The sequence below is a fragment of the Puma concolor genome, chromosome A3 (genome assembly GCF_028749965.1).
Source record: "Puma concolor isolate L17-30 chromosome A3, mPumCon1.1.hap2, whole genome shotgun sequence".
Lineage (NCBI taxonomy): Eukaryota > Metazoa > Chordata > Mammalia > Carnivora > Felidae > Puma > Puma concolor.
This window is the reverse complement of record NC_141669.1, coordinates 117,650,473-117,674,367: the sequence shown is the minus strand read 5'-3', so window position 1 is coordinate 117,674,367 and position 23,895 is coordinate 117,650,473. Positions and strand designations below refer to the sequence as shown.

The 23,895-nt window shown below is 47.8% G+C and overlaps 1 protein-coding gene across 1 annotated transcript in view; it reads left to right on the top strand.

The window, feature by feature from the left end:
• LOC112869521 (fer-1-like protein 4) overlaps positions 1 to 23,852 on the top strand; it is a 34,685-nt gene extending 10,833 nt beyond the window's left edge. The window contains exons 20-45 of the mRNA XM_086702069.1: positions 2,174 to 2,261; positions 2,335 to 2,451; positions 2,817 to 2,969; positions 3,848 to 4,001; positions 4,127 to 4,251; positions 4,667 to 4,801; positions 4,928 to 5,101; positions 5,553 to 5,669; positions 5,780 to 5,941; positions 12,742 to 12,940; positions 13,083 to 13,141; positions 13,218 to 13,349; positions 13,953 to 13,995; positions 14,089 to 14,195; positions 14,272 to 14,409; positions 14,505 to 14,621; positions 18,689 to 18,816; positions 19,016 to 19,186; positions 19,607 to 19,761; positions 20,341 to 20,501; positions 21,062 to 21,147; positions 21,947 to 22,045; positions 22,285 to 22,526; positions 22,968 to 23,245; positions 23,342 to 23,442; positions 23,539 to 23,852. Coding sequence (XP_086558195.1) covers positions 2,174 to 2,261; positions 2,335 to 2,451; positions 2,817 to 2,969; positions 3,848 to 4,001; positions 4,127 to 4,251; positions 4,667 to 4,801; positions 4,928 to 5,101; positions 5,553 to 5,669; positions 5,780 to 5,941; positions 12,742 to 12,940; positions 13,083 to 13,141; positions 13,218 to 13,349; positions 13,953 to 13,995; positions 14,089 to 14,195; positions 14,272 to 14,409; positions 14,505 to 14,621; positions 18,689 to 18,816; positions 19,016 to 19,186; positions 19,607 to 19,761; positions 20,341 to 20,501; positions 21,062 to 21,147; positions 21,947 to 22,045; positions 22,285 to 22,526; positions 22,968 to 23,245; positions 23,342 to 23,442; positions 23,539 to 23,743 — 3,646 coding nt within the window. The 3' untranslated portion in view covers positions 23,744 to 23,852. The remainder of the gene's footprint in view (positions 1 to 2,173; positions 2,262 to 2,334; positions 2,452 to 2,816; positions 2,970 to 3,847; positions 4,002 to 4,126; positions 4,252 to 4,666; positions 4,802 to 4,927; positions 5,102 to 5,552; positions 5,670 to 5,779; positions 5,942 to 12,741; positions 12,941 to 13,082; positions 13,142 to 13,217; positions 13,350 to 13,952; positions 13,996 to 14,088; positions 14,196 to 14,271; positions 14,410 to 14,504; positions 14,622 to 18,688; positions 18,817 to 19,015; positions 19,187 to 19,606; positions 19,762 to 20,340; positions 20,502 to 21,061; positions 21,148 to 21,946; positions 22,046 to 22,284; positions 22,527 to 22,967; positions 23,246 to 23,341; positions 23,443 to 23,538) is intronic.
• The last annotated feature ends 43 nt before the right edge of the window (positions 23,853 to 23,895 follow it).

The following is a 23,895-nucleotide window of genomic DNA, read 5'->3' as shown; positions in this document are numbered from 1 at the left end:
GACCCCACACTCCTTCTTGAAAGACTCTGCTGTTGACTTCTATGCCCCTGGTTTTCCTTCTGCTTCCCTTGCTGTTCTTTCTCTTTCACTTGCTCCTTGTCTCTTCTTGACCTCTACATATTCTAAAGGTTCATGTGATTATGTTCCAGCGCTTTATTCTAAAGCTCTTTTCTCTGTCTACGTTCTCTACATTTGTTCCACAAGAGCTACCACCCTTAATCCAGTTTAATTCATTGTTTGACTTTCTATATAGTGCCATTAAACTGTTTTTCTTTTCACTTTACTGAAATGATTTTATGACTGAAATTATCCTTTGGCAGGGAAATTTCAATGGAAGATTTGTCTGTGTCACATTTTGCTATGTATAGTTTTGGCCAGTATGGTTTTCTTTTTTGGCTATTATTCTACCAGATCCAATTTCCCTAAATCTCATCTTGTGGACCTAAATCTTATCAAGAAGATTTGATTCAGTTTTATTTTATGTTGGTTATTTCTACCCATAGAAGCCTTGGAGCAAAGAGCAATTACTAAGCCAAAAGTGTAACCTCTGGAAGCAGTATTGGATGAAAAATCCTTGGAGTCATTTATTTTCTATCTTTTTGAAAATTTCCATAATAAAAACTTAAGAAATAACCATAGGTCATAAAGGGCCCAAAATATTATGTCTCAAACATCATTTTAATTTACCCAGAAAATATTTTTTCAGCATCGATTAGGTGCCAGGGCCTGGGGGTACAAGTGGTAATCAAAATGAAGTCCCTGCCTTAGGGACTTTCTATTACTTTTTATTTTGAGACACAGATAAAGCAGAATATGAGAATGGAGAAAGTGGCAGGGGCTGTTTAGAAGGGATGACCAGGGAAGATCTGAGAGGAGGTAACATTTGAGTAGAGACCTGAATGAAGAAGGGAAGTGAGCCATGCGAAGATCTAGGGACCGAACATTCTAGCAGAGGGAGCAGCTAATACAAAGGCCTCGAGGTGGTGATGGGCTGAGTGTATTCACGGAGGAGCAGAAAGGCCAGTGTGATGTGATGGTTGGATTGTGCATGAGGGGAGAGGAATGTTTGATGAGGATAGGGGAGATAAAGGGAGCCTGATTATGTAGGGCTTTCTTTCTAAATTTTTTTTTTCAACGTTTATTTATTTTTGGGACAGAGAGAGACAGAGCATGAACGGGGGAGGGGCAGAGAGAGAGGGAGACACAGAATCGGAAACAGGCTCCAGGCTCTGAGCCATCAGCCCAGAGCCTGACGCGGGGCTCGAACTCACGGACCGCGAGATCGTGACCTGGCTGAAGTCGGACGCTTAACCGACTGCGCCACCCAGGCGCCCCATGTAGGGCTTTCTTAAAAATGCTGTTGTTTGAGATGAGAAACCTCTGGAGAGGAGTGAAATGGTCTGGAAAAGCATTGAAAATATCTCTCTGGATGCCATATTGAGAATATTCATGGGGAGAGTAGGAAGGGAGCATAGTAAGACCAGCTAGGAAGCTGCTGCAATAGTTCTAGGCTTGGACTAGGATGGTCCTGGAAAAGGAGAAAAGTGGTCAGATGCTGAACATATTTTGAAGATGGAGCCTGAACAATATGCTGGTGGATTGATGTGGAATAGGAAGGAAAGAAAGAGTAGTGAAGGATGTCTCTGAAGTTTTAAAGTAAAACAGATTTTGGCAGGGGAGAGGTGTGTGTGGGGGCGGTAATTGGAAATTATGCCCTTGGTTTGGGCATGTAATGTTTGAGCTACCATTAGTTAATGTTGGGACTATAAAGCCCATCTGAGCCTTTAGTGTTCATTGGAATCCCCCAGAACCAGCATGCAGATTCTAGCAGCAGGTCTGGGGCAGGGCGGAGATTCTGCATTTCTAACTAGGTGATACCACTGCTGTTGGTCCTGGGCCAGCTTTGAGTAGCCAGGGCAGTAGATAGTTACATAGTAACTATCTATGCCTTCTGGGGCTCCAAAGTGAGGCTGGCCTCTATGAAGTTGGGAGTGGTCCATGTACAGAAGCCATCCTTGGCTTAGGAAAGGGACGTCTTTGAGAACATGACTGACAAGAGCTGTGAGGGAGTCTGGGAGGTGGTGGGAGGCCTGCTCTGAGGGAGGTGGTCCCCTAGGGGTCAGCGTTCCCTCCTGTGACTCCCACCTGCCATGCCCGCTCCTGCTCACTGCAGACAGTTTTGCCATGGCGCTGAGCGCAGGACAATGACCCGGCCCAATGCCCTGGATCGATGCCGAAGGAAACTGCTCGTGCACAGCCTGGTACGGTCTGGGGAAGGGGGATCAGGGGCACCTAGCTGGGGCCCTTCACTCATGTTTCTTCCTGCCCTTCCAGAACCTGTTGGCAAAGCAAGGACTGCGGCTTCTACGGGGTCTGAGACAGGGCAACGTGCAAGAGAAGGTGGCCTTGTCCAAGAAGCTCTTGGCCAAACTGCGCTTCCTGGCCCAGGAGGTAACACCTGGCCACCTATTTCCCTACCCTGCACACCCTGGTGGTGATGGTTGCACAACACTGGTTGATGCACAGCAATGTACTACTGAACTGTACACTTAAAAATGGTTGCAGAGGTAAGTTTTATACAATGTGTATTTTACCACAATTAAAAAAAAAACAGGAAAAAAAAAATAAGTCAGGTTGGACTTTGAGGTTGCCTGTGGGGCATCCAAGAGAGATATGTCTAGGAGGCAGGTGGCTCTATGGATCTGGGGTTTAAGGGTATGTGTCAGGGCTAAGATGGATGCTTTGTCCATCCGACCAGTGGAAGCTGCAGCACAGGTGGTCTCAGCTCCATCCATGACCCAGTTCTCTGCCCGCAGCCCCAGCCACCCCTCCCAGATGTGCTAGTCTGGATGCTCAGTGGGCGGCGCCGAGTGGCCTGGGCCCGGATCCCTGCCCAGGATGTGCTGTTCTCTGTGGTCGAGGAGGAGCGAGGCCGGGACTGCGGGAAGATCCAGAGTCTGCTGCTCTCGGTGAGGGGTGTGGGTTGCTAGAGACTGGAGTGGGGTGAGGCTCCTAGGGTGGGGGCAGGGGGCATGAGGTGGAAGGCTGTGGTTCCCATCAGGGTGTCCCCAAACTCTTTGTTGTATTTAAAAAAACTTAAAATTTTCTTATTTAAAACTTTTTTTTCAATTAAAAAAATTTTAAGTTATAAAATGTCTTATTTTAATTTTTAAATTTTTTACATTTAATATTTACTTAAAGATTATTATTCTTTTTAAAAGTATACGTGAACTCTTTTCAATTATCCTAAAAACCAAAAGGAGATTGTACCTTTACCTAGGTCCACTTTGGTGTGAGAAAAACACCAAGTTTTGTCAGCTCTGGGCCTGCACTGGCCCTTTTGCTGACCAGGCTCTGATAGACCGTCAGGTGACCAGAATGGGAGAGTGATGAGTCTGTTCCTTATAAGTACAGCTGGTTTGGGGGCAAAATGCTTCTAATCAAGGTGTCCCTGGAATAGATGCCAGCAAAGGTCCCTAGTGCTAAGAAGCAGTGACTGTTGGGGTAGGGAACAGGGCATCTAAATGGGTTGGGGCTCAGAGGACAGAGGGGGTAAGCGTGGGGTGTGGCAGTGAAGAGCTTAGAGTGCATTTTGGGGGAATGGAGTTTGGTACAGGAAGTGACGGTGTTGGGGCCAGAGGACTAGGTTATGGGAGTGTTCAGGGTAATGGGTACTGGATAGATGGCATGGAGTGGGTGTAGGGATAGGGTACAGGGAGTACTCTTTGGCTTCGGCACTGGGAAGTGGTCTAGTGATACAGAGAGTATGGGCACACCCTGGGGGTGCAGGGACAGGTCTAGGGGGGTGGTAAGAGGTGGGCCCTAACATGCCACCTCCCTGCAATAGGCACCTGGGGCAGCTCCAGGCGAAGTCTGTGCCAAGCTGGAGCTCTTCCTGTGGCTAGGGCTGGGCAAACAAGCCAAGGCCTGCACCTCAGAGCTCCCCCAGGACCTGCTGCCCGAGCCCTCTGCGGGGCTGCCCCACCACCTGTGCCGGGATGGTGAGTACAGCTCAACACTTGCCTCACGTGTGGGGCTAGATGCTCAGCTGGGGGTTTGGAGGGGTCTGGGGTCAGGGACTCCGGTGGTCCCCTGAACAAACATCTCTTTCTTGCCCCCACCGCAGACTTCAGCTACTTCCAGCTCCGGGCCCACTTGTACCAGGCGCGAGGGGTGTTGGCAGCAGATGACAGTGGGCTTTCGGACCCATTTGCTCGAGTCCTCATCTCTACCCAGTGCCAGACCACACGGGTGAGGGCTGCACTGGGATGTTGTGGGAAGCGGGGGGCTCTGGGAGACAGAGTGGGGTGAGGGCTGAGCTTTTCCTCAGGCCCTAAGTCTCTTTTCCTGCTCTGGATTTTCAGGACAGGATACTGGATTGAGCCGCCCTGGTTTAGAGGGTGGCGTAGACCTAGAGGGCCTTCCGGATGAGGAATTGTTTTGAGGGGTTGACTGTAGGGTTAGCCCCAAGGGTGGCAGTTTACAGTTAGGGGGACCAGGCTCCAACCCCACTCTGGCAGGCTGTTTCATCTTCACCACACTCTCCCTCCTTTTGTGATAAACAGCTGCTTAAAGTATCACTTCAGGGCAAGAGTGCTCATGTGGGATGTATGTTGGAGATTCCTTTGATGCCTGCCTTTGACTCCCTCTCTGCATGGCCCCCAAGGTCCTGGAGCAGACGCTGAGTCCCCTGTGGGATGAGCTCTTGGTGTTTGATCAGCTGATTGTAGACGGGAGGAGGGAGCATCTGCAGGAGGAGCCTCCATTAGTGGTCGTCAATGTCTTTGACCACAATAAGTTTGTGAGTGTGGCCTGGGCCCCATCTGTGTTCCCACCCCCGAGTGCCCCCCACTCCTCATCTTGATGCTCCCTTCCCCTGGCTCTGGAGCATCTTCTAGTTTTGTCTTAACTGCCCTGCTCTCTGCAGGGCCCCCCTGTGTTCCTGGGAAGGACACTGGCCACCCCGAGGGTGAAGCTGACAGAGGACCCTTACCAACGCCCTGAGCTACAGTTCTTCCCCCTAAGAAAGGGGCCCCGGGCAGCTGGAGAGCTCATTGCCACCTTTGAACTCATTGAACTGGACTACAGTGGCCGGTTTGAGGTCAGAATACCCTGGCCTAGCCGGCACAGGCTGTGGACTCTTATATTCTATCAGGTTGTCTGCCTCCAGAGAATATGGAATATGGGCATGTCCTGGGATTACCCCTCCAAGTATTTTACCCCCAGAAAATGCAGGCTGCAGATCTGTCTTGCAGTCACCTCATTGGACTTCCCAACTTCAGGGAACATTAGAAGTACACATATCGTGGGTTCCTTTTGCCAGGCCTTCCACCCTAGAGACAGACCCTAGGCTGCAGCTTGATCCTCATGCCTCAGACACCCACCTTCCTGTGCATGACTGCTTCCTGAGATATGCCCCTCCTGCCCATCCAGCCTTTTTAGTTCCTCTGGATTTATATTTCACTGGCACTTCTCAATATCCCTTCCCCAAGCCCACATTTCCCTCCTTTGGCCTGATTCCTCCTTGACCTCTGATCTCTTGCCCCCTGCAGCCCTCAGTGCCCAGTGACGTAGAGCCCCAGGATCTGACACCACTGGCCGAGCCCCTCTCCGGGCGCCTGTCCCTGCCACCTAACGTGCGTCCAGTACTCAGGGAGTTCCGTGTTGAGGTATCGTCAGTCACACATCCCTCCCACCCCCACCACACACACACACACACACACACCTGGGTGCCTTCTGTCAAGTGCAGGCCCCTGAATTTCTCACTTCCTGACCCCAGGTGCTGTTCTGGGGTCTGAGGGGTCTCGGCCGTGTGCATCTGTTTGAAGTGGAGCAGCCCCAGGTTGTGCTGGAGGTGGCTGGGCGACGTGTGGAGTCAGAGGTCCTGGCCAGTTACCGTGAGAACCCCAATTTCACTGAGCTTGTCAGGCATCTGACAGTGGTGAGGACATGGGCTGGGAGCAAGAAATGCTGGGTTAACAAGTGAAAGGGCAGTGGGATGGTGAATTCCTAGCCAGTCATCTTAGGTTAATCAAGGGATCAGCAAATATTTTTAAATTTATTTTTAAATTAATATTATTATTATTTTTAATTTACATCCAAATTAGTTAACATATAGTATAATGATAACTTCAGGAATAGAATTTAGTGATTCATCATTACATATAACACCCAGTGCTCATCCCAACAAATGTCCTCCTTAATGTCCCTTGCCCATTTAGCCCATCCCCCCACCCCAAACCCCTCCAGCAGCCCTCAGTTCGCTCTCTGTATTTAAGTCTCTTATGGTTTGTCTCCCTTCCTGTTTTTATACTGTTTTTGCTTCCCTTCCCTTATGTCCATCTATTTTATATCTTAAATTCCACATAAGACTGAAATCATATTTGTCTCTCTCTGACTGACTTATTTCACTTATTGCTAGAGTAATATACTCTAGTTCCATCCATGTTGTTGCAAATGGCAAGATTGCATTCTTTTTGATTTCCAAGTAATACTCCATTGTATATGTATACCACATCTTCTTCTTCTTTTTTAATGCTTATTTTTGAGAGAGAGAGAGAGAGAGAGACAGAACATGAGTGGGAGAGAGGCAGAAAGAGAGAGGAAGACACAGAATCCGAAGCAGGCTCCGGACTCCAAGCTGTGAGCCCAGAGCCTGATGCAGGGCTCAAACTCATGAACTGTGAGATCATGACCTGAGCCAAAGTCGGACACTTAACCAACTGAGCCACCCAGGCGCCATTCATCTTTATTCATTCATTATTCGATGGACATTTGGGCTCTTTCCATACTTTGACTATTGTTGATAGTGCTACTATAAACATTGGGGTGCATGTGCCCCTTTGAATCAGCTCTTCTGTATCCTTTGGATAAATACTTAGTAGTGCAGTTGCTGGGTCGTAGGGTAGTTCTATTTTTAACTTTTTGAGGAACCTCCATACTATTTTCCAGAATGGCTGTACCAGTTTGCATTCCCACCAGCAGTGCAAAAGGGTTCCTCTTTCTCTGCAGCCTTGTCAACATCTGTTGTTGCCTGAGCTGTTAATGTTGCCATTCTGACAGGTATGAGGTGGTATCTCATTGTGGTTTGGATTTGTATTTCCCTGATGATGAGTGATGTTGAGCATTTTTTCATGTGTCTGTTAGCCATCTGGATGTCTTCTTTGGAAAAGTATCTATTCATGTCTTCTGCCTGTTTCTTCACTGGATTATTTGTTTTTTGGGTGTTGAGTTTGATCAGTTCTTTATAAAGATATAACCCTTTATCTGATATGTCATTTGCAAATATCTTCTCCCATTCTGTCAGTTGCCTTTTAGTTTTGCTGATTGTTTCCTTCGCTGTGCAGAAGGTTTTTATTTTGATGAGGTCCCTATAGTTCATTTTTGCTTTTGTTTCCCTTGCCTCTGGAGACATGTCAAGTAAGAAGTTGCTGCAGCCCAGGTCACAGAGGTTGTTGACTGTTTTCTCCTCTAGGATTTTGATGGCTTCTTGTCTTACATTTAGGTTTTTCATCCATTTTGAGTTTATTTTTGTGTATGGTATAAGCAAGTGGTCCAGGTTCATTCTTCTGCATGTTGTTGTCCAGGTTTCCCAACACCATTTGCTGAAGAGACTGTCTTTTTTCCATTGCATTCTTTCCTGCTTTGTCAAAGATTAGTTGGCCGTATATTTATGGGTCTATTTCTGGTTCTCTATTCTGTTCTATTGATCTATGTGTCTTTTTTTTTTAAATAAAAAATTTTTTTAATGTTTATTTTTTGAGAGAGAGAGTGTGAGTCAGAGCACAAGCAGAGGAGGGGCAGAGAGGGAGGGAGACACAGAATCCAAAGCAGGCTCCAGGCTCTAAGCTGTCAGCACAGAGCCCGATGTAGAGCTTAAACCCAAGAACCACGAGATAACGACCTGAGCTGAAGCCGAACGCTCAACTGACTGAGCCACCCAGGTACCCCTATGTGTCTGTTTTTGTGCCAGTACCATACTGTCTTGATGATTACAGCTTTGTAATACAGCTTGAAGTCTGGAGCAAATTTTCTATAAAAAGACAGATAGTAAATATTTTAGGCTTTGTGGGCCAAACAGTTTCAGTTGCAATTACTCAACTCTGTAATAGTAGCATGAAAACAGACATAAACAGCAAGTAAATGAATAAGTATGACTGTGTTCCAATAGAACTTTATTTATAAAAACAGGCAGTGGGCCAGATTTGGCTTACAGGTTATAGTTTGCTGATCTCTGGATTAATCCATGAACTGGTGGTACTCTCTTGGCTCTGTTGAATGAGTGGCTTAGGTAAGTGTCATGCAATATAGGTCACAAAGAATCTATCTAGTGTCTGAGACACCAGGGGCAAAGAAATGCATTCTTTGTATAATTTGTAATTTCTGTAGTATGGACTTTGGATTCAAATTCTGGCAGTGCCACTTAGGAGCTTGTCAAATCACTTGTCTTAGTTGAGCTTTAGTGTTTTGTTTGTTTAATGATGTTTTTAAAGCTTATTTATTTATTTTGAGAGAGAGAGTGCTAGCACAGTGGGGGAGAGGCAGAGGAGAAAGAGAGAGAGAATCTCAAGCAGGCTCGGTGCTGACAGTGCAGAGCCTGATGATGCAGGGCTCAAACTCATGAACCATGAGATCATGACCTGAGCTGAAACCCAGAGTCAGACACTTAACTGATTGAGCCACCCAGGCGTCCCTATTTGTTTGTATAAAATAAAAACCTATTTCTGATTTGAAGAAATGTTGAAGATTGAAGGAAATACATCAAATGCTTCTTGCAGGAGTGCTATAGGGAGCCAGTGAGAGAAAGGATCTTGGTGAAAGGGCTTTGTAAACTGAAAAGTGCTGTGCCTATGTGAGGGGAGACCGGGACAAAGCGTAGTGGTTCCAGACTGCAAGGGGGTAAAACCCCACAAGAACAAACAAACAAAAAACAAAAACAACAAAAACCCTAACACATTCTTGACTCTGTTTCACCTGCAGGAGTTTTCAGTTTGGAAACTTCATTGTGCTATAAGATGGTGAAGCTGGAAGCAGTTTGCTCATTGAACTTCTAGGGAGTGTTTCCTTTCATTTCTTATTTCACAGTGCAAATTGAGGAAATCCTATCCCTGTCTCCACCTCTCTCCATTGTGCACTTGAAAAGAATGACTAAGTATTCTTCTGTTGTTTAGGTAGAGTGACCTATAGATGTCAGTTAGGTCAGGCTCAGTTAATAGTGTTATGCAAGCCTTCTTAAAAAAAGCCTTCTTGGGGCGCCTGGGTGGCGCAGTCGGTTAAGCGTCCGACTTCAGCCAGGTCACGATCTTGCGGTCCGTGAGTTCGAGCCCCGCGTCGGGCTCTGGGCTGATGGCTCAGAGCCTGGAGCCTGTTTCCGATTCTGTGTCTCCCTCTCTCTCTGCCCCTCCCCCGTTCATGCTCTGTCTCTCTCTGTCCCAAAAATAAAAAAAACAAAACGTTGAAAAAAAAAAAGCCTTCTTTAGGGGCGCCTGTGTGGCTCAGTCAGTTGAGCATCTGACTTCAGTTCAGGTCATGATCTCACAGTTCGTGGGTTTGAACCCCACATCAGGCTCTGTGCTGACAGCTGAGAGCCTGAAGCCTACTTCAGATTCTGTGGCTCCCTCTCTCTGCCCCTCCCCTGCTCACACTCTCTCTCTCTCAAAAATAAACAAACACTTAAAAAAATTAAAAAAAAAAAAAAAAAGCCTTCTTGAAGTGCCTGAGTGGTTCAGTCAGTTGGGCATTGGGTCTTGATTTTGACTCAAGGTCATGATCTCATGGTTAGTGAGACTGAGCGAGTCGGACTCCATGCTGACAACATGGGACCTGCTTGGGCTTCATTCCCTCTCCCAATCTCACTCTCTCTCTCTCTCTCAAAATAAATAAATAAACAATGAAAAAAAAAGCCTTCTTGGTGATTTTCTAACTAGTTGTTCCATCCGTTATTGAGAATATGATACTGAAGTCTCCAGCTATTATTGTTGAATCGTTTTTTTTCCCTTCAATTTTGTCGCAGTCTACTTGTATTTTGAGGTTCTGTTGTTAGGTACATATATGTTTACAATTGTTATAGCTTCCTACGAGTTGATCTGTTTATCATCACAAAATGTCCGCCTTTGCCTCTAGTAAAATTTTGTGTCTTAAAGTCCATTTTGTCTGATAGTAAAGCCATTACAGCTCTCTATGATTACTGGATGCATGATGTATCTTTCCCCATCCTTTTCCTCTCAACCCATATGTGTCTTTTTTTTTTTTTAATTTTTTTTTTTTTACGTTTATTTATTTTTGAGACAGAGAGAGACACAGCATGAATGGGGGAGGGGCAGAGAGAGAGGGAGACACAGAATCTGAAGCAGGCTCCAGGCTCTGAGCCATCAGCCCAGAGCCCGACGCGGGGCTCGAACTCACGGACCGCGAGATCGTGACCTGAGCTGAAGTCGGATGCTCAACCGACTGAGCCACCCAGGCGCTCCCATATGTGTCTTTTTAAAGAGTATCTTTTAGCACGTAGTTGCATATTAAAAAAAAAAATCCAGTGGCAATCTCTGCCTTTTGCTTAAAGTGTTTAATAAAGTCAATGTGAAGTGTTGGGGTCCGGGAGCTAACGGTTAAGAAAGAATTCTTGAGACATCTTTGGTGCAAAACAGGTGGTTTTATTAAAGCACAGGGACAGGAATTGTGGGCAGAAAGGGCTGCACTGGGGTTGTGAGGAGTGACTGATTATATACCTTCAGGTTGGAAGAGGGTTAGGAATAGTGTAAATCTCTGAGGAATTTGGAAGCCAAGTTTCCAGGACCTTGAGGGGCTAGCTGCTGTTAGGATAAGGTCACTTACTACTGCTGGTAAAACCTTAGTCATGATATCAGATGGCCATTTGCTTGGAGGATGACTGCTAACATGTATCTTTAGGGGTGGGGTAGAATAAAGGAAGTTTCCAAAGGGATTTTTACAGGTAAGGCTAATGTCAAGCTAAGGTTGCCTTTTGCCTTTAGCAATAGAGGCAGTTGAGTTCCTGAAGAAAGGTCACCCTGCCTGTCTTAAGCACTTTGCCAAGGCAAAGGAAATTTAATTTTTTTCTGCATTTCTTTTGTCTTTGTTTTACAAATCAAAGTCACATTTGATGTTATTATTGACATGGTTGGGATTTACATCTGCCATTTTGCTATTTGTTTTCTTTTTCTTTTTTCTTTTTTTTTAATGTTTATTTATATTGAGAGAGAGAGATACAGAGCACTTGCAGGTGTAGCCACACACTGAAGAAAAAGTTCTCAGACTCTTAGACGGAGCAGACATGCAGGGCTGCCTCTGCCAGTGAAACAGCAGCAAACTGCACTTGGTCTTTATTTCATGTTCGCCAGATATAAACATCAAAGAATGTCAAAGCATGGGAGGAAAACACAAAGAGCCTCCACACATAGACCAAAGACACATCTGGTGTTTACGTGAAAGCATGCAGAGAAGATGTGCAGTTTCAAGGACTGCTAGGCAATTGCAGTGGGTCTGTTTCCTAACTGGCTCCTGGGAGATCGTGGGGGCTCTGGATCTTGTAGTGCTATCGCATTCGACAGCCTTGAGACCAGAACATTGCTGACATTTCAGCAATTACCCCATTTACTTTCCCAGGGCTTACGATACACTCTCTAAAAATAACTCCACAAGCAGGGGAGGGGCAGAGAGAGAGAGGGAGAAAGAGAATCCCAAGTAGACTCCATGCCAGCCAGCGCAGAGCCTGACAGTGGGGCTTGATCCTACAAACTGTGAGATCATGACCTGAGCCTAAACCAGGAGTCAGACTTTCAACTGACTGAGCCGCCTAGGCCCCCCTGGTATTTGTTTTCTATATGTCTCATGTATTTTTTTGTTCCTCCGTTACCGCTTTCTTTTGTATTAAATAGATATTTATTAGTGTACTACTTTAATTCCTTTGTTGATCTTTGCTTAGTAGTTGCTCTAGGGATCGCAGTATGTGTGCTGATTTTTCACAATCTACTTCAGATTAATACTAATTCAATTACAGTAAAATTTTTCTCTTTTTTTTTTTTCAACGTTTTTTTATTTATTTTTGGGACAGAGAGAGACAGAGCATGAATGGGGGAGGGGCAGAGAGAGAGGGAGGCACAGAATCGGAAACAGGCTCCAGGCTCCGAGCCATCAGCCCAGAGCCTGACGCGGGGCTCGAACTCACGGACCGCGAGATCGTGACCTGGCTGAAGTCGGACGCTTAACCGACTGCGCCACCCAGGCGCCCCAGTAAAATTTTTCTCATAGGGCCATTCCTTCTTCCCTCCTTTGTGTGATAATTGTCACATATGTATAAAATAAACCCAACAATACAGTATTTTAATTTTTCCCTCCCCCTTAGGATCCATTGATAGATATTGAATTCCCATATTAAAGGGCATACATATTGCTACGGCTTTAAATCTACATTAGCAAACTGAGCATTGATCCTTCATATAATAACAACCACCACCACCACATGTTTCTGATAGCACTTTGTTGGCTCCAAAGTAGTTTTGTATCTATTATGTCTTTTGATATTTACAACAGTCTTTTGAGTGCAGGATCGTATCCCTTTTTGGCCAGGGAAACAGACTTGGTGACTTACCAGACATGACACAATGGGGCTGTGGCAGAGCTGAGCTGGGAAAGCAGCTTTAGCTCCACTGTTCTGTCTGCCTGTGCTGCTGCCTCTCCCTCCTCCCCAGGTCTTCAGAGACCCAGTTTCTCTCTCCCCACCCCCAGGACCTGCCTGAGCAGCCTTACCTACAGCCCCCACTCAGCATCCTGGTGATCGAGCGCCGGGCCTTTGGCCGCACCGTGCTTGTGGGTTCCCATGTTGTCTCCCACATGCTGCGATTCATACTCCGGGCTCATGAGGATCCCCCCAAGGAGGAAGGAGAAGAGGAAGAGACAGTGGACCTAGTGCCTAAGGGACCAAAAGGTAAGGGGCTTTCCTTCCCCTTAAGGGCCACCAGACAGAAGCCCCTCAGTTCCCCGGTTGAGATGGCTCCAGGGGACCCTCCCGTGGGGCATGGAGTCTGACTTCACCTGACCTCCTCCTGGTGTCATTTCCTCTTTCCCAGGACAGAGGTCTCTGGATCCCTCCTTGGCTGAAGTGGGGATGCCCAGACGGCTTCTCAAGGTGATGGGGTATGGAAATGGGTGGAGAAGGAACTGGGTGATGCTGGGTTAGGGGCGCTCAGTTCTCTCTTCCTCAGGCTCCTCTGAAGAAGTTCCCTTTGAGAAGCCTCCTGAACCAAGGCCCCGAGCTGGAGGAAGACATCCCAGATCCTGAAGAGCTTGACTGGTGGTCCAAGTACTATGCCTCTCTGCAGGAGCTCCAGGGGCAGGTGGGTGCAGAGGCGGGTCCCAGACTGCAGCTGGAGGCCCAGGGGTATAAATGGCAAGAAGGATCTCATCAGATGTGGAGCTCCACAACTTTTCAGAGCTCTTCATTGCATGTCTTTTCTTACCTTCATAATAGTTCTGGAATCTGAGAATTACTGACAGCTGTGCTGTCAGAAATATCATGTGAACTACATATGTAGTTTTAACTTTTAAAGTGGACAAATTAAAAAAAAAAAAGTAAAAGGAAAGAGGTGAAATGGACTTTAATAATATATTTTATTTAACCTAATATATCTAAAATATTCCAACAAGTAACCTTTATAAAAAACAATGGAACATTTGACATTCTTATTTTATACTAAGTCTTTAAAATTTGGTATTTTACACCTACGGCACATCTCAATTTTCAATTTCAAGTGCTCACTAGACACACGGAGCTGGGGTTACTGTCTTGGGCAGTGCAGGACTAGCCAAACTGCTAGCCAAATACAAGTGGTTCACATGGCTGAACTGGGACTAAGGTTTCCCAACTCCCTATCCTGGAAAAGGGGTAGATTAAGGAGGTGAAGGTAGGGAGGAATCTCTGACTTGCCCTTTGATTTCAGACCAACTTTGATGAGGATGAGATGGATGATCCTGGGGAGTCAGGTAGGAGATTTGGCTTTCTTGTCCCTACTCTGTGTGTCTCTCTCCCTCCCGTGACACGAGTATTTCAAATTGTGGCATTTCTGCTGTTCCCAGATGGGGTCAACCTCATTTCTGTGGATGGGGAGGTCCAAGACCAGGGTCAGGGTGAGGCTGAAGTTAAAGGCTCTGTGTCCCAGAAGAAAGCAATAGCCACCCTGAAGGTGAGTGGGGGTCAGAGAAAGGGGATTCTGCTAGGATTCTTGACATTGGTCTATCACTGAGGCCCTCGCCTTTCAGATCTACAACAGCACCCTGGAAGAAGAGTTTAACAACTTTGAAGACTGGCTGAATGTATTTCCCCTGTACCGAGGGCAAGGGGGCCAGGATGGAGATGCAGAGGAAGAACGGTCTGGACACCTTGTGGGCAAGTTCAAGGTATGTTTGGGGAAGGAAGGGTGGCCAAGGAGTACAGGTGGGGAGGCAGGAGGAAGACTCTCTTCCCAGAGACTTTTCTGTCTTCCCCAAACCAGGGCTCGTTCCTTATTTACCCTGAATCAGAGGCAGTGTCGTTCTCTGAGCCCCAGATCTCCCGAGGGGTCCCACAGAACCGGCCCATTAAGCTCCTGGTCAGAGTATATGTGGTAAAGGTGAGCATCCGTCGCCCCAGCATGCCTCCAATTCCAGTGAAGGTAATGTACATGAAAGCTACAGACTGAGGATTTGGAAGGAATCTCAGGGATTAGAGTCCACCTTCTTCATTTTTCAGGTGGGAAATCTTAGGCACAAGTTAAAAGACTCCCCAGGGTTACAAAGCTCACACATGGTAGAACCAGACTTTAGAGCTTAGGTCTTCTGACTCCTTATTCATAGTTCTAAACCCTTAGTTTATAGAACGTGGAATATAACTCCAGGAAGAGCAGAGCTCTTAACCTCAAGTTTCACAACGGCTAGTCATCAAATACCTTCACACAGGGGAGAGGGGTAAAAAAAACAAAACAAAATAAAAAACAAACCTTCACACAGGTTCTTGCCTTGCTGTGGTTTTCACACAGCACTCAGCAGGGTCCTGAAGTTTCCCAAAAGGCATCTCAGGGAATAAGAGAAATGAGTGGGTTTCTCTGCCTACTTCGATCTCAGCACCGGAATAGATTCTGTGTTTCTATCTGGTTTAAATATAAGGATTATGACTAAGACATAATTTAAATAAATGTTTTGTGGCACATCCTAGTGCATAATTCGATAGTAGGAGTCATCTTGATCTTCTGCTTCTCGCAGTATCACAGACTAGATGGTTGGAAATAACTTCCTGATGTAATTCATCTAGAAATGCTAGATAAACAATCTTAAATGAATGCTAAGCTCATAAGAAAGGGAATCCCCAGTGGATCTAAGATGAAGAGGCAGAAGGAATCCCACGTGGAAGCCCTGAAACACAGGTTGTCTTGAGAGGTTTGTCTATACCTGGACCCAGAGGCTTAGGTTCTAATAGCCTGTCTAAGATGGGAGCCACAGCCAAGACCCTCGCATGAAGCAGCATCCAGTGAGGGCTCTGCTCTTAGTGAAAGGTGGGCAAGAGGAATTCTACTCACTGGAAAAGAAGCTTGTTAGGTAAATGGTCTGTTTCAGCCTCTTCTCCAACTGGGGGAAGTAGAAAACAATGTCTTCCCTGAGAATTTATAATTAGAGTTTTGCTCTCACATTGATTTAAGACTTGAATTTATATTATCTGCTCACTCCAGAAAACTCAAAGCTGAGAAATTGGCTTAAAATGGTCCCAAGTTTTCCCTGGTTTCATAGATTTAGACAGCTAAGTTTGGGCTCACAATCCCAAGTTAAAAAAGAAAAAAAGAAAAAAAAACTATGAGAAAAAAATGCCAAAAAAAACAACACAAAGGAGAATGAAACTTTTAAGGGTTTTGGATGTTAGAATTTTCAAATATTAAAATGTAAAACAACCATCTAATATATTTCACAAATGGAGAACGAGAGGCTTTCAAGAATGACTGGAAGTTTTGAAAATAATAAAATTAGGGGCACCTGGGTGACTCAGTCGGTTGGGCATCCAACTCTTGATTTTGGCTCAGGTCATGATGCTTCAGTTGTGAGATCGAGCACTTCATGTGCTCTGCACTGAGCATGGAGCCTGCTTGGGATTTATTCTCTTTCTCTCTGCCCCTCCCCCACTTGTGTGTGCACGTGTGCTCTCTCTCTCTCTCAAAATAAATAAACATTAAAAAATAATAATAAAGTGGCTGCAGGTTGGTAGTTTGCCCAGGAAACTGTTAAAAGTAAAAGCAAGCCGTCTCTGGCAGAGAGCACGTGCAATTTGGGCCCTCAGGATGAGTTAAACCAAACATGAGTCATGGTAAAAAGTGCCAATATACAAAGAAACAAGCCACAATGAATAAGAATAGCAAAAATAACAACAGATTCAGACTCCCGGGGTCAGTGATATTGGAATGACCAGATAGAAAATATAAATAACTATTAGAGAATGTTTAAAGAAATAAAGAATATGTTAAAATACATAAGGAACAAGAGATTAAATTAAAAATAAACAGCCAATTTGAAGGAGTAGATAGAACTTTTAGAAATTAGATTTTTTAATATTTATTTATTTTTTTTATTTATTTTAAAAAAAATTTTTTTTTTCAACGTTTATTTATTTTTGGGACAGAGAGAGACAGAGCATGAACGGGGGAGGGGCAGAGAGAGAGGGAGACACAGAATCGGAAACAGGCTCCAGGCTCTGAGCCATCAGCCCAGAGCCCGACGCGGGGCTCGAACTCACGGACCGCGAGATCGTGACCTGGCTGAAGTCGGACGCTTAACCGACTGCGCCACCCAGGCGCCCCTAATATTTATTTTTGAGAGAGAGCGAGCATGAGCAGGGGAGGGGCAGAGAGAGAGGGAGACACAGAATCCAAAGCAGGCTCCAGACTCTGAACTGTCAGCACAGAGCCTGATGTGGGAGCTCGAACCCACAAACCATGAGATCATGACCTGAGCCCAAGTTGGTTGCTTAACCACCTGAGCCACCCAGGCGCCCCAAGAATTTTTAGAAATTAAAAGTATAATTTAAAAAATTGGGGGGGGGGAGGGGCGCCAGGATGGTTCAGTCAGTTGGTCATCCAACTTCAGCTCAGGTCATGATCTATCTGTTCATGAGTTCAAGCCCCGCATCGGGCTCTGTGCTGACAGCTCAGAGTCTGGAGCCTGTTTCAGATTCCGTGTCTCCCTCTCTCTGCCCCTCCCCCACTTGTACTCTGTCTCTCTCTCCCTCAAAACATAAACACTTAAAATTTTTTTCTTAATTAAAAAAAACCAGACACATTTTTCTTTTAATTTTTATTTATTTTTGAAAGAGAGAGAGAGAAAAAAAAAGAATGAGCAGGGGAGGGGCAGAGAAAGAAGGAGTCAGAATCTGAAGCAGGCTCCAGGCTCTGAACTGTCAGCACAGAGCTGGATGCAGGGCTCGAACTCATGAACCGTGAGATCATGACCTGAGCTGAAGTCGGACGCCCAACCGACTGAGCCACCTAGGCGCCCCAAAAGTCTAATATTTAAAATTAAAAACTCAGTGGTGGAGCAAAAGATATGAACAGACACCTCACCAAAGAAAATACACAAGGTGAATAAGCACATCCAAAGATGCTCAACACGCCTAGTTATCAGGGAAATGCAAATTAAAACCACGATGAGCTACAGTTTTGCCTATGCTAGAATGGCTAAAATAAAAAAGATTGACAATACCAAGTGTTTATAAAGATGTGGAGCAACCGGAATGCTCATTCACTGTAGACAGGAGGGTAAAAAAACACTAAAAATATATTCGTGTACATAAATTATACTTCAATAATTTATGCATAGGTTATATATTTACTACATTATGTAGTTACCAAAACAGAAAAGTAAGTTTAATACATACAGTTAAAAAACATGCAAAATGGTGCTATATATTGCTTCAGGATGCATGCATATGTAGTAAAAGTATTTTTACTTTTTTTGTGTGAGTCATAAACCTCAAGTAAAGGGTTCTGGCAACTTCAGTGATGAAAAGGAAATTAAATCAGGTAAGGGGATTCAGGGAGTTTCCATTTGTTGGTAGTGTTTTATTTATTAAGCTGGGCATACACATGTTCATTGTACTATTCTTTTTATATTACTTAAAATATCTTTATCATTGTAAAAAATAAAAGTGAACATAGAAAGTTATGATTTGAACATCAAAGTCCTATACATCTTTCCACATATTTTGTTTCATTTTATATTAAAAACTTTTTTTTAACATTTATTTTTGAGAGACAGAGTGAGACAGAGCATGAGTGGGACAAGGGCAGAGAGAGGGAGACACAGAATCTCAAACAGGCTCCAGGCTCTGAGCTGTCAGCACAGAGCCTGATGCAGGGCCTGAACCCACAGACTGCAAGATCATGACCTGAGCCAAAGTCTGACGCTTAACCGACTGAGCCACCCAGGCTCCCCTCATTATATTTTTCATTATACCTATTTGCATGTCTTAAATATTTCATAATTAACTTAAAAGAAGAAAAAAGTCATCTTGTGCAACCTTTCATTTGATTCCTCGTGGTGCGAGATACCTCCTCGGTAACTTCTTGCTTACTTACACATAACCTGAGATTTGGTCCAGCAAGGGTAACCTCGGGTTATGACAGTGACACTTCTCTCAGCCCCACCCACATTGTCCCCCTAGGCTACCAACCTGGCTCCTGCGGACCCCAATGGCAAGGCAGACCCTTACGTGGTGGTGAGTGCTGGCCGGGAGCGGCAGGACACCAAGGAGCGCTACATCCCCAAGCAGCTGAACCCCATCTTTGGAGAGTGAGGCTGGGCCCTGGGCTTGGGAATGGGAGCACCTTTACCATCTGACCCTGTGGCCCAAGGCATCCCATTCAGGCAGCTGGCATGGTGATGGTGAGGGAATGGACAGAGGCTGCTGAGCCCCCTGGAACCCCTGTCCCCCAACCAGACCATCTCCTAGGGCATGGAGGTGTCCTCAGCCATTCTCTCTCCTGGCCAGGGTGCTGGAGCTCAGCATCTCTCTTCCTGCCGAGCCAGAGCTGACTGTGGCCGTGTTTGATCACGACCTTGTGGGTTCTGACGACCTCATCGGGGAGACCCACATTGATCTGGAAAACCGATTCTATAGCCATCACAGGGCGAACTGTGGGCTGGCCTCCCAATATGACACGTGAGTCCCACAGACCCTCAGGAGCCATTCTGAGTCTGACCAAAGACATTTAAGGTCACATTCTTGTTGATGTCCCCAGATCCTTTGATTTCATAGAAGGGGACCTCCCTATGACCAGGACCTTATAGCATAGTGGTCAATACCTGGGCTTGGGATTTGGTATCCTATAATAAGTTATTTGATCTCTCTGAGCCTCAGTTTTCTCATCTGCAAAATGGAGATAATATCAGTTATCTCCTCCATTGGAGCATGGGCAATACATCTTTGATTTTCTTGGTTACCATAAGCAAGGACTAATCTGTCTTGTACTGGAGTTATGAACCTGGATCCTATGTCTTCAAGGGTCCCCATCCCTGCCCCTGTGCCCACCTGTGTCCATATGCTGACTCCAACTGAAGCATTTTCCCTTTCTGCCCGCAGGGATGGGTACAATGCCTGGCGTGATGCGCTCCAGCCTTCCCAGATCCTGGCGGGGCTGTGCCAACGCTGTGGCCTCCCTGGCCCTGAATACCGAGCCGGGGCTGTCAAGGTGGGCAGCAAAGTCTTTCTGACATCGCCTGAGACCCTGCCCCCAGGTACCAGCCCCTCTCTGACGGACACTCCATAGGGAGCAAGATTGTTAAGGTACAGGGGTCCCTTGGTGCCCACTCTAGTGTGTCCCCCAAAAGAACTTGCCTCCTTTTGCAAGCAGAGGTGGTGAGTTTGGCTAAGGATGAGATTCTTGGATGGTGGGGAGAAAATGGTCTTTGTTGGTGAGCATGATCCCCAAAGAGTCAAAGTGGACCCCTCAGAGCCATAGCTAATCAAGTTTCCAGAACATAGGGTGGCCCACATAGGGGTCCCACATGACAAAATGTAGCTGCAGAATTGAGCTCACACCTCATAAGTGGCTGGTGGTCTTTCTCTAAACAGAGTCTGTGCAAAGTCACAGCCCCCCCAATCCCACTGTCCTTCCACTGCTGGATTTTTACAGGCAAAAGTTGTTAGAGAAGCATCTCCCCACTTTCTGTGCCTTGTGGACTTGACCTCCCGGACCATGGGCTTTGTCCAACAAAGCAGCTGCCTCAGCTTTGCACTTCTGTTGAGGGGTGGGAGTGGAAAGTGGGAGATTCGGGACCTGTGAGGGACCCAAGCTCATACACCTCTCCTCGCAGGTAGGGGGGGCCCCAAAGTGGCAAGCGAGGTCCCCGAGGAGGTACAGGCATTGCTGGTGCTGCGGCGCTGGCAAGAGATGCCGGAGCTTGGGATCCAGCTGGTGCCCGAGCACGTAGAAACTCGGCCCCTCTACCATCCCCGCAGCCCAGGGCTGCTGCAGGTGAGGGAGGGCTCAGCACCCAACCCCAGAACCCCCGGGGTTCCCAGAATCCCAGGACTCCCACCTGCTCCTGGACCCTGGGCCCTCAGGATGCACCTTCCCCAACACCTTTAACTGGGCACTGCACTCCCACTTCTGATTCTGGCTCCTGATCCTGATTCCCAGCATCCCCACTCCAGTCTTAGACCCCCATCCTGGACTCAATACCTCCACCTTGACTTTGGTCCTGCAGGATCCCCACCCCTGGCCACCAAGGGGTCAGACCTGGCACTCTGGATCTGACCTCAACCCCAGGTCCCTAGGCTCTGGACTTTGGGAACACCAGATCTTACTTTTGATCCCAGCCTTCCACTCCCAGGGCCTTATCCTTAACCTAACCTTAGACCTGGAACCCCCCACTTCAAACCCCACCTTCGACCTCATCCTCCAGGATCTGCCTGACTGTGCCCTCTTGACTCCAGCTCCTCTCCACCTGGGGCAAGGCACAGCCTCTGGCCACAAGGCTATCACGGGAGGTGGGGACCTCAGCAAACCCCTTCAGCCTGGTCCTGTGTTCCCAGGGATCCCTTCACATGTGGATTGACATCTTCCCCCGTGATGTGCCTGCCCCACCCCCAGTTGACATCAAGCCTCGGCAGCCCATCAGGTGAGTTCTGGCCCTGCCTCCCCTGGGGCAGGCACATTTGGACTGCCAGTACCAGGGCTCTCTGAAAACCTGGGCCTCCAGTGAAGCAGCCAGAGGCTGCTGAGCCAGCCTTTTCAACTAGGTGAGCTATTAAGTTCCCTTTCTTTTCTTAAGCCGTTGTGAGTTGGGTGTCTGCCCCCTTCCAACTGGAGCTGGTCTGAGTGGAGTTCTGCATAGGCTCTATGTACTTCAGATATTGTCAGCAATCTACACTTTCCACCTCTGGGCTCTGCTTCCCTTGGGTTCACTCTCAGGGAGGCTTCTGCAGTCTGGGGGCAAGATGGCTGCTAATGGTACAAGGCTTATATCTCATCAACTGGACTACTTGAGCAGAAAAACAAACACCTGTTTGCCAGTAAAAGCAGAAGTCTCAGGGCTGACTCTCATTGGATCAGCATGCGTCAAATCCTGGTCTCTTAACCAACCCTTGTGGGTAGGGGGCTGTAATCCGCTCATTGGCTAACCCTGGGTGATGTTCTAGGTGATGTACCCACCTCTGGAGCCAGGTAGAGGTGAGTCTTCCCCACCAGAATCACACAGATTGACAGCATAGGGGTGAGGGTAGTGGGTGCTCAGTGGGTGAGGGTAGTGGGTGGTCAGTGATAGCTGGGACTGCCCATGTAAGTACCACAGACATCCTGATCACCCAGCTGGGCACATGGAGGTGCTCAATGAATGTCATGGCCATGGCCTAGGTGCTTCCTGCAGCCCCTCTCAAGACCCCAAGAGTCTGAAAACTCTCTTCTGATACTTCCCCCAGCTATGAGCTCAGAGTCATCATCTGGAACACAGAGGATGTGGTTCTGGATGATGTGAACCCACTCACTGGAGAGATGTCAAGTGACATCTATGTGAAAAGGTAAGCCTGTAGGCTAGGCCAGGCAAATGGCTGAGAACCAAGGTGAGACTGCAGTCAGGGGCATGGGCTTCAGGCTGAGCCACAGCCCTGTCTTCTGGGCCCTCTCTGGCACCTGAAGTTGGTGGAGGCCCCCCCCCCCCCAGTGGTCAGGGGTTGGGGGGGGGTTGGCGAGCTGGGTTCTGGGTTTGGCCCCAGTGCTGAAGCCTACTCTTCCGCCTGTACCTCTCTCCTGGCTCCAGCTGGGTGAAGGGACTGGAGCATGACAAGCAGGAGACAGACGTTCACTTCAACTCTCTGACTGGGGAGGGGAATTTTAACTGGCGCTTCGTGTTCCGCTTCGACTACCTGCCCACGGAACGGGAGGTGAGCGTCCGGCGCCGGCCTGGACCCTTCGCCCTGGAGGAGGCCGAGTTCCGGCAGCCAGCCGTGCTGGTCCTGCAGGTCTGGGACTATGACCGCATCTCTGCCAACGACTTCCTTGGTAGGGCTTTGCCTCCCTCCTACCTCAAACCCTGGCCCTACTTTCTGTCCTCATTGCCAGTGCCCCTGGCCCTTGGTTCCCTATTGTAACCCAACCCTGAGTCCTGGGTTTCAGACCCTAGGTCACTAACCTTTCTGGCCTCATTACTGACCTCCGTTCCCACCCAAAGTCCCTGACTCAATCTTCTGACATAACCTGAACTCAGGTCACTTTGGACTCTGAAACCATGGCCCCACTTTGGCAGTCTGGTCCTATCCTTGGTCGTTTCACCAGGGTCTGACAACCTGCTGACGTGTGGCTGCGCTTGTGTGGCCCCCAGCTGTGGCGCACCACGTCTTAGTTCCTGATGCCCTGAGGCACAGTCCTGCTGTGGCTCCCCACCACCCCAGGCCCAGATAGACCTTGATCTCCTACCTAACCCAGAGAGCTCTGCACTCGCAGGATCCTTGGAGCTGCAGCTGCCAGATATGGTGCGGGGGGCCCGGGGCCCCGAGCTCTGCTCCGTGCGCCTGGCCCGTGATGGGGCAGGGCCGAGGTGCAACCTGTTTCGCTGCCGCCGCCTGCGGGGCTGGTGGCCCGTAGTGAAGCTGCGGGAGCCAGAGGATGAGGATCGGGAGCAGAGGGAGGTGCGAGCTGGCAAGAGGCAGAAGAAGAAGAGGAAGGGCCGGCCGGAAGACCTAGCGTTCACAGACCCTGGAGGCAGCGTCCACATCCTCACGGTGGGTGTGGCCGGGGCAGGGCCCCGGGTGGGTGGGGGTATGAGGTGGGGTCTGAGCCCACCTAAGAGCTCAGCCTCTGTTCCCTCCTTTCTCTAGGGGAAGGTGGAGGCAGAGTTTGAGCTGCTGACCGTGGAGGAGGCAGAGAAGCGGCCAGTGGGGAAGGGGCGGAAGGAGCCTGAGCCCTTGGAGAAGCCCAAGTGAGGGGCGACACAGGAGGCTGGGCCAGAGCCCGAGGTAGGTGGGGGCAGCCCAGGAGCTTCCTCGTCATTCTGACACCACCTCTGTCCCCACAGCCGCCCTAAAACCTCCTTCAACTGGTTTGTGAACCCGCTGAAGACCTTTGTCTTCTTCATCTGGCGCCGGTACTGGCGCATCCTGGTGCTGCTGCTGCTGCTGGCATTGGTCACCATCTTCCTTCTCCTGGTCTTCTACACCATGCCCGGCCAGATCAGCCAGGTCATCTTCCGCCCCCTCCACCAGCCCCCTGACCCTAATTGACCCCGCACACTCTTCCCCTACCAACCGTATAACCTCTGGGGGTCCTTCTCACCAACACGACTGAGTTCACTGCTTTCTTCGAATGAACTTGACTGTGCCTCCACTCTGACACCTGAACATAGGCTGTGCATGATAATACAAGGGGCAGAAAA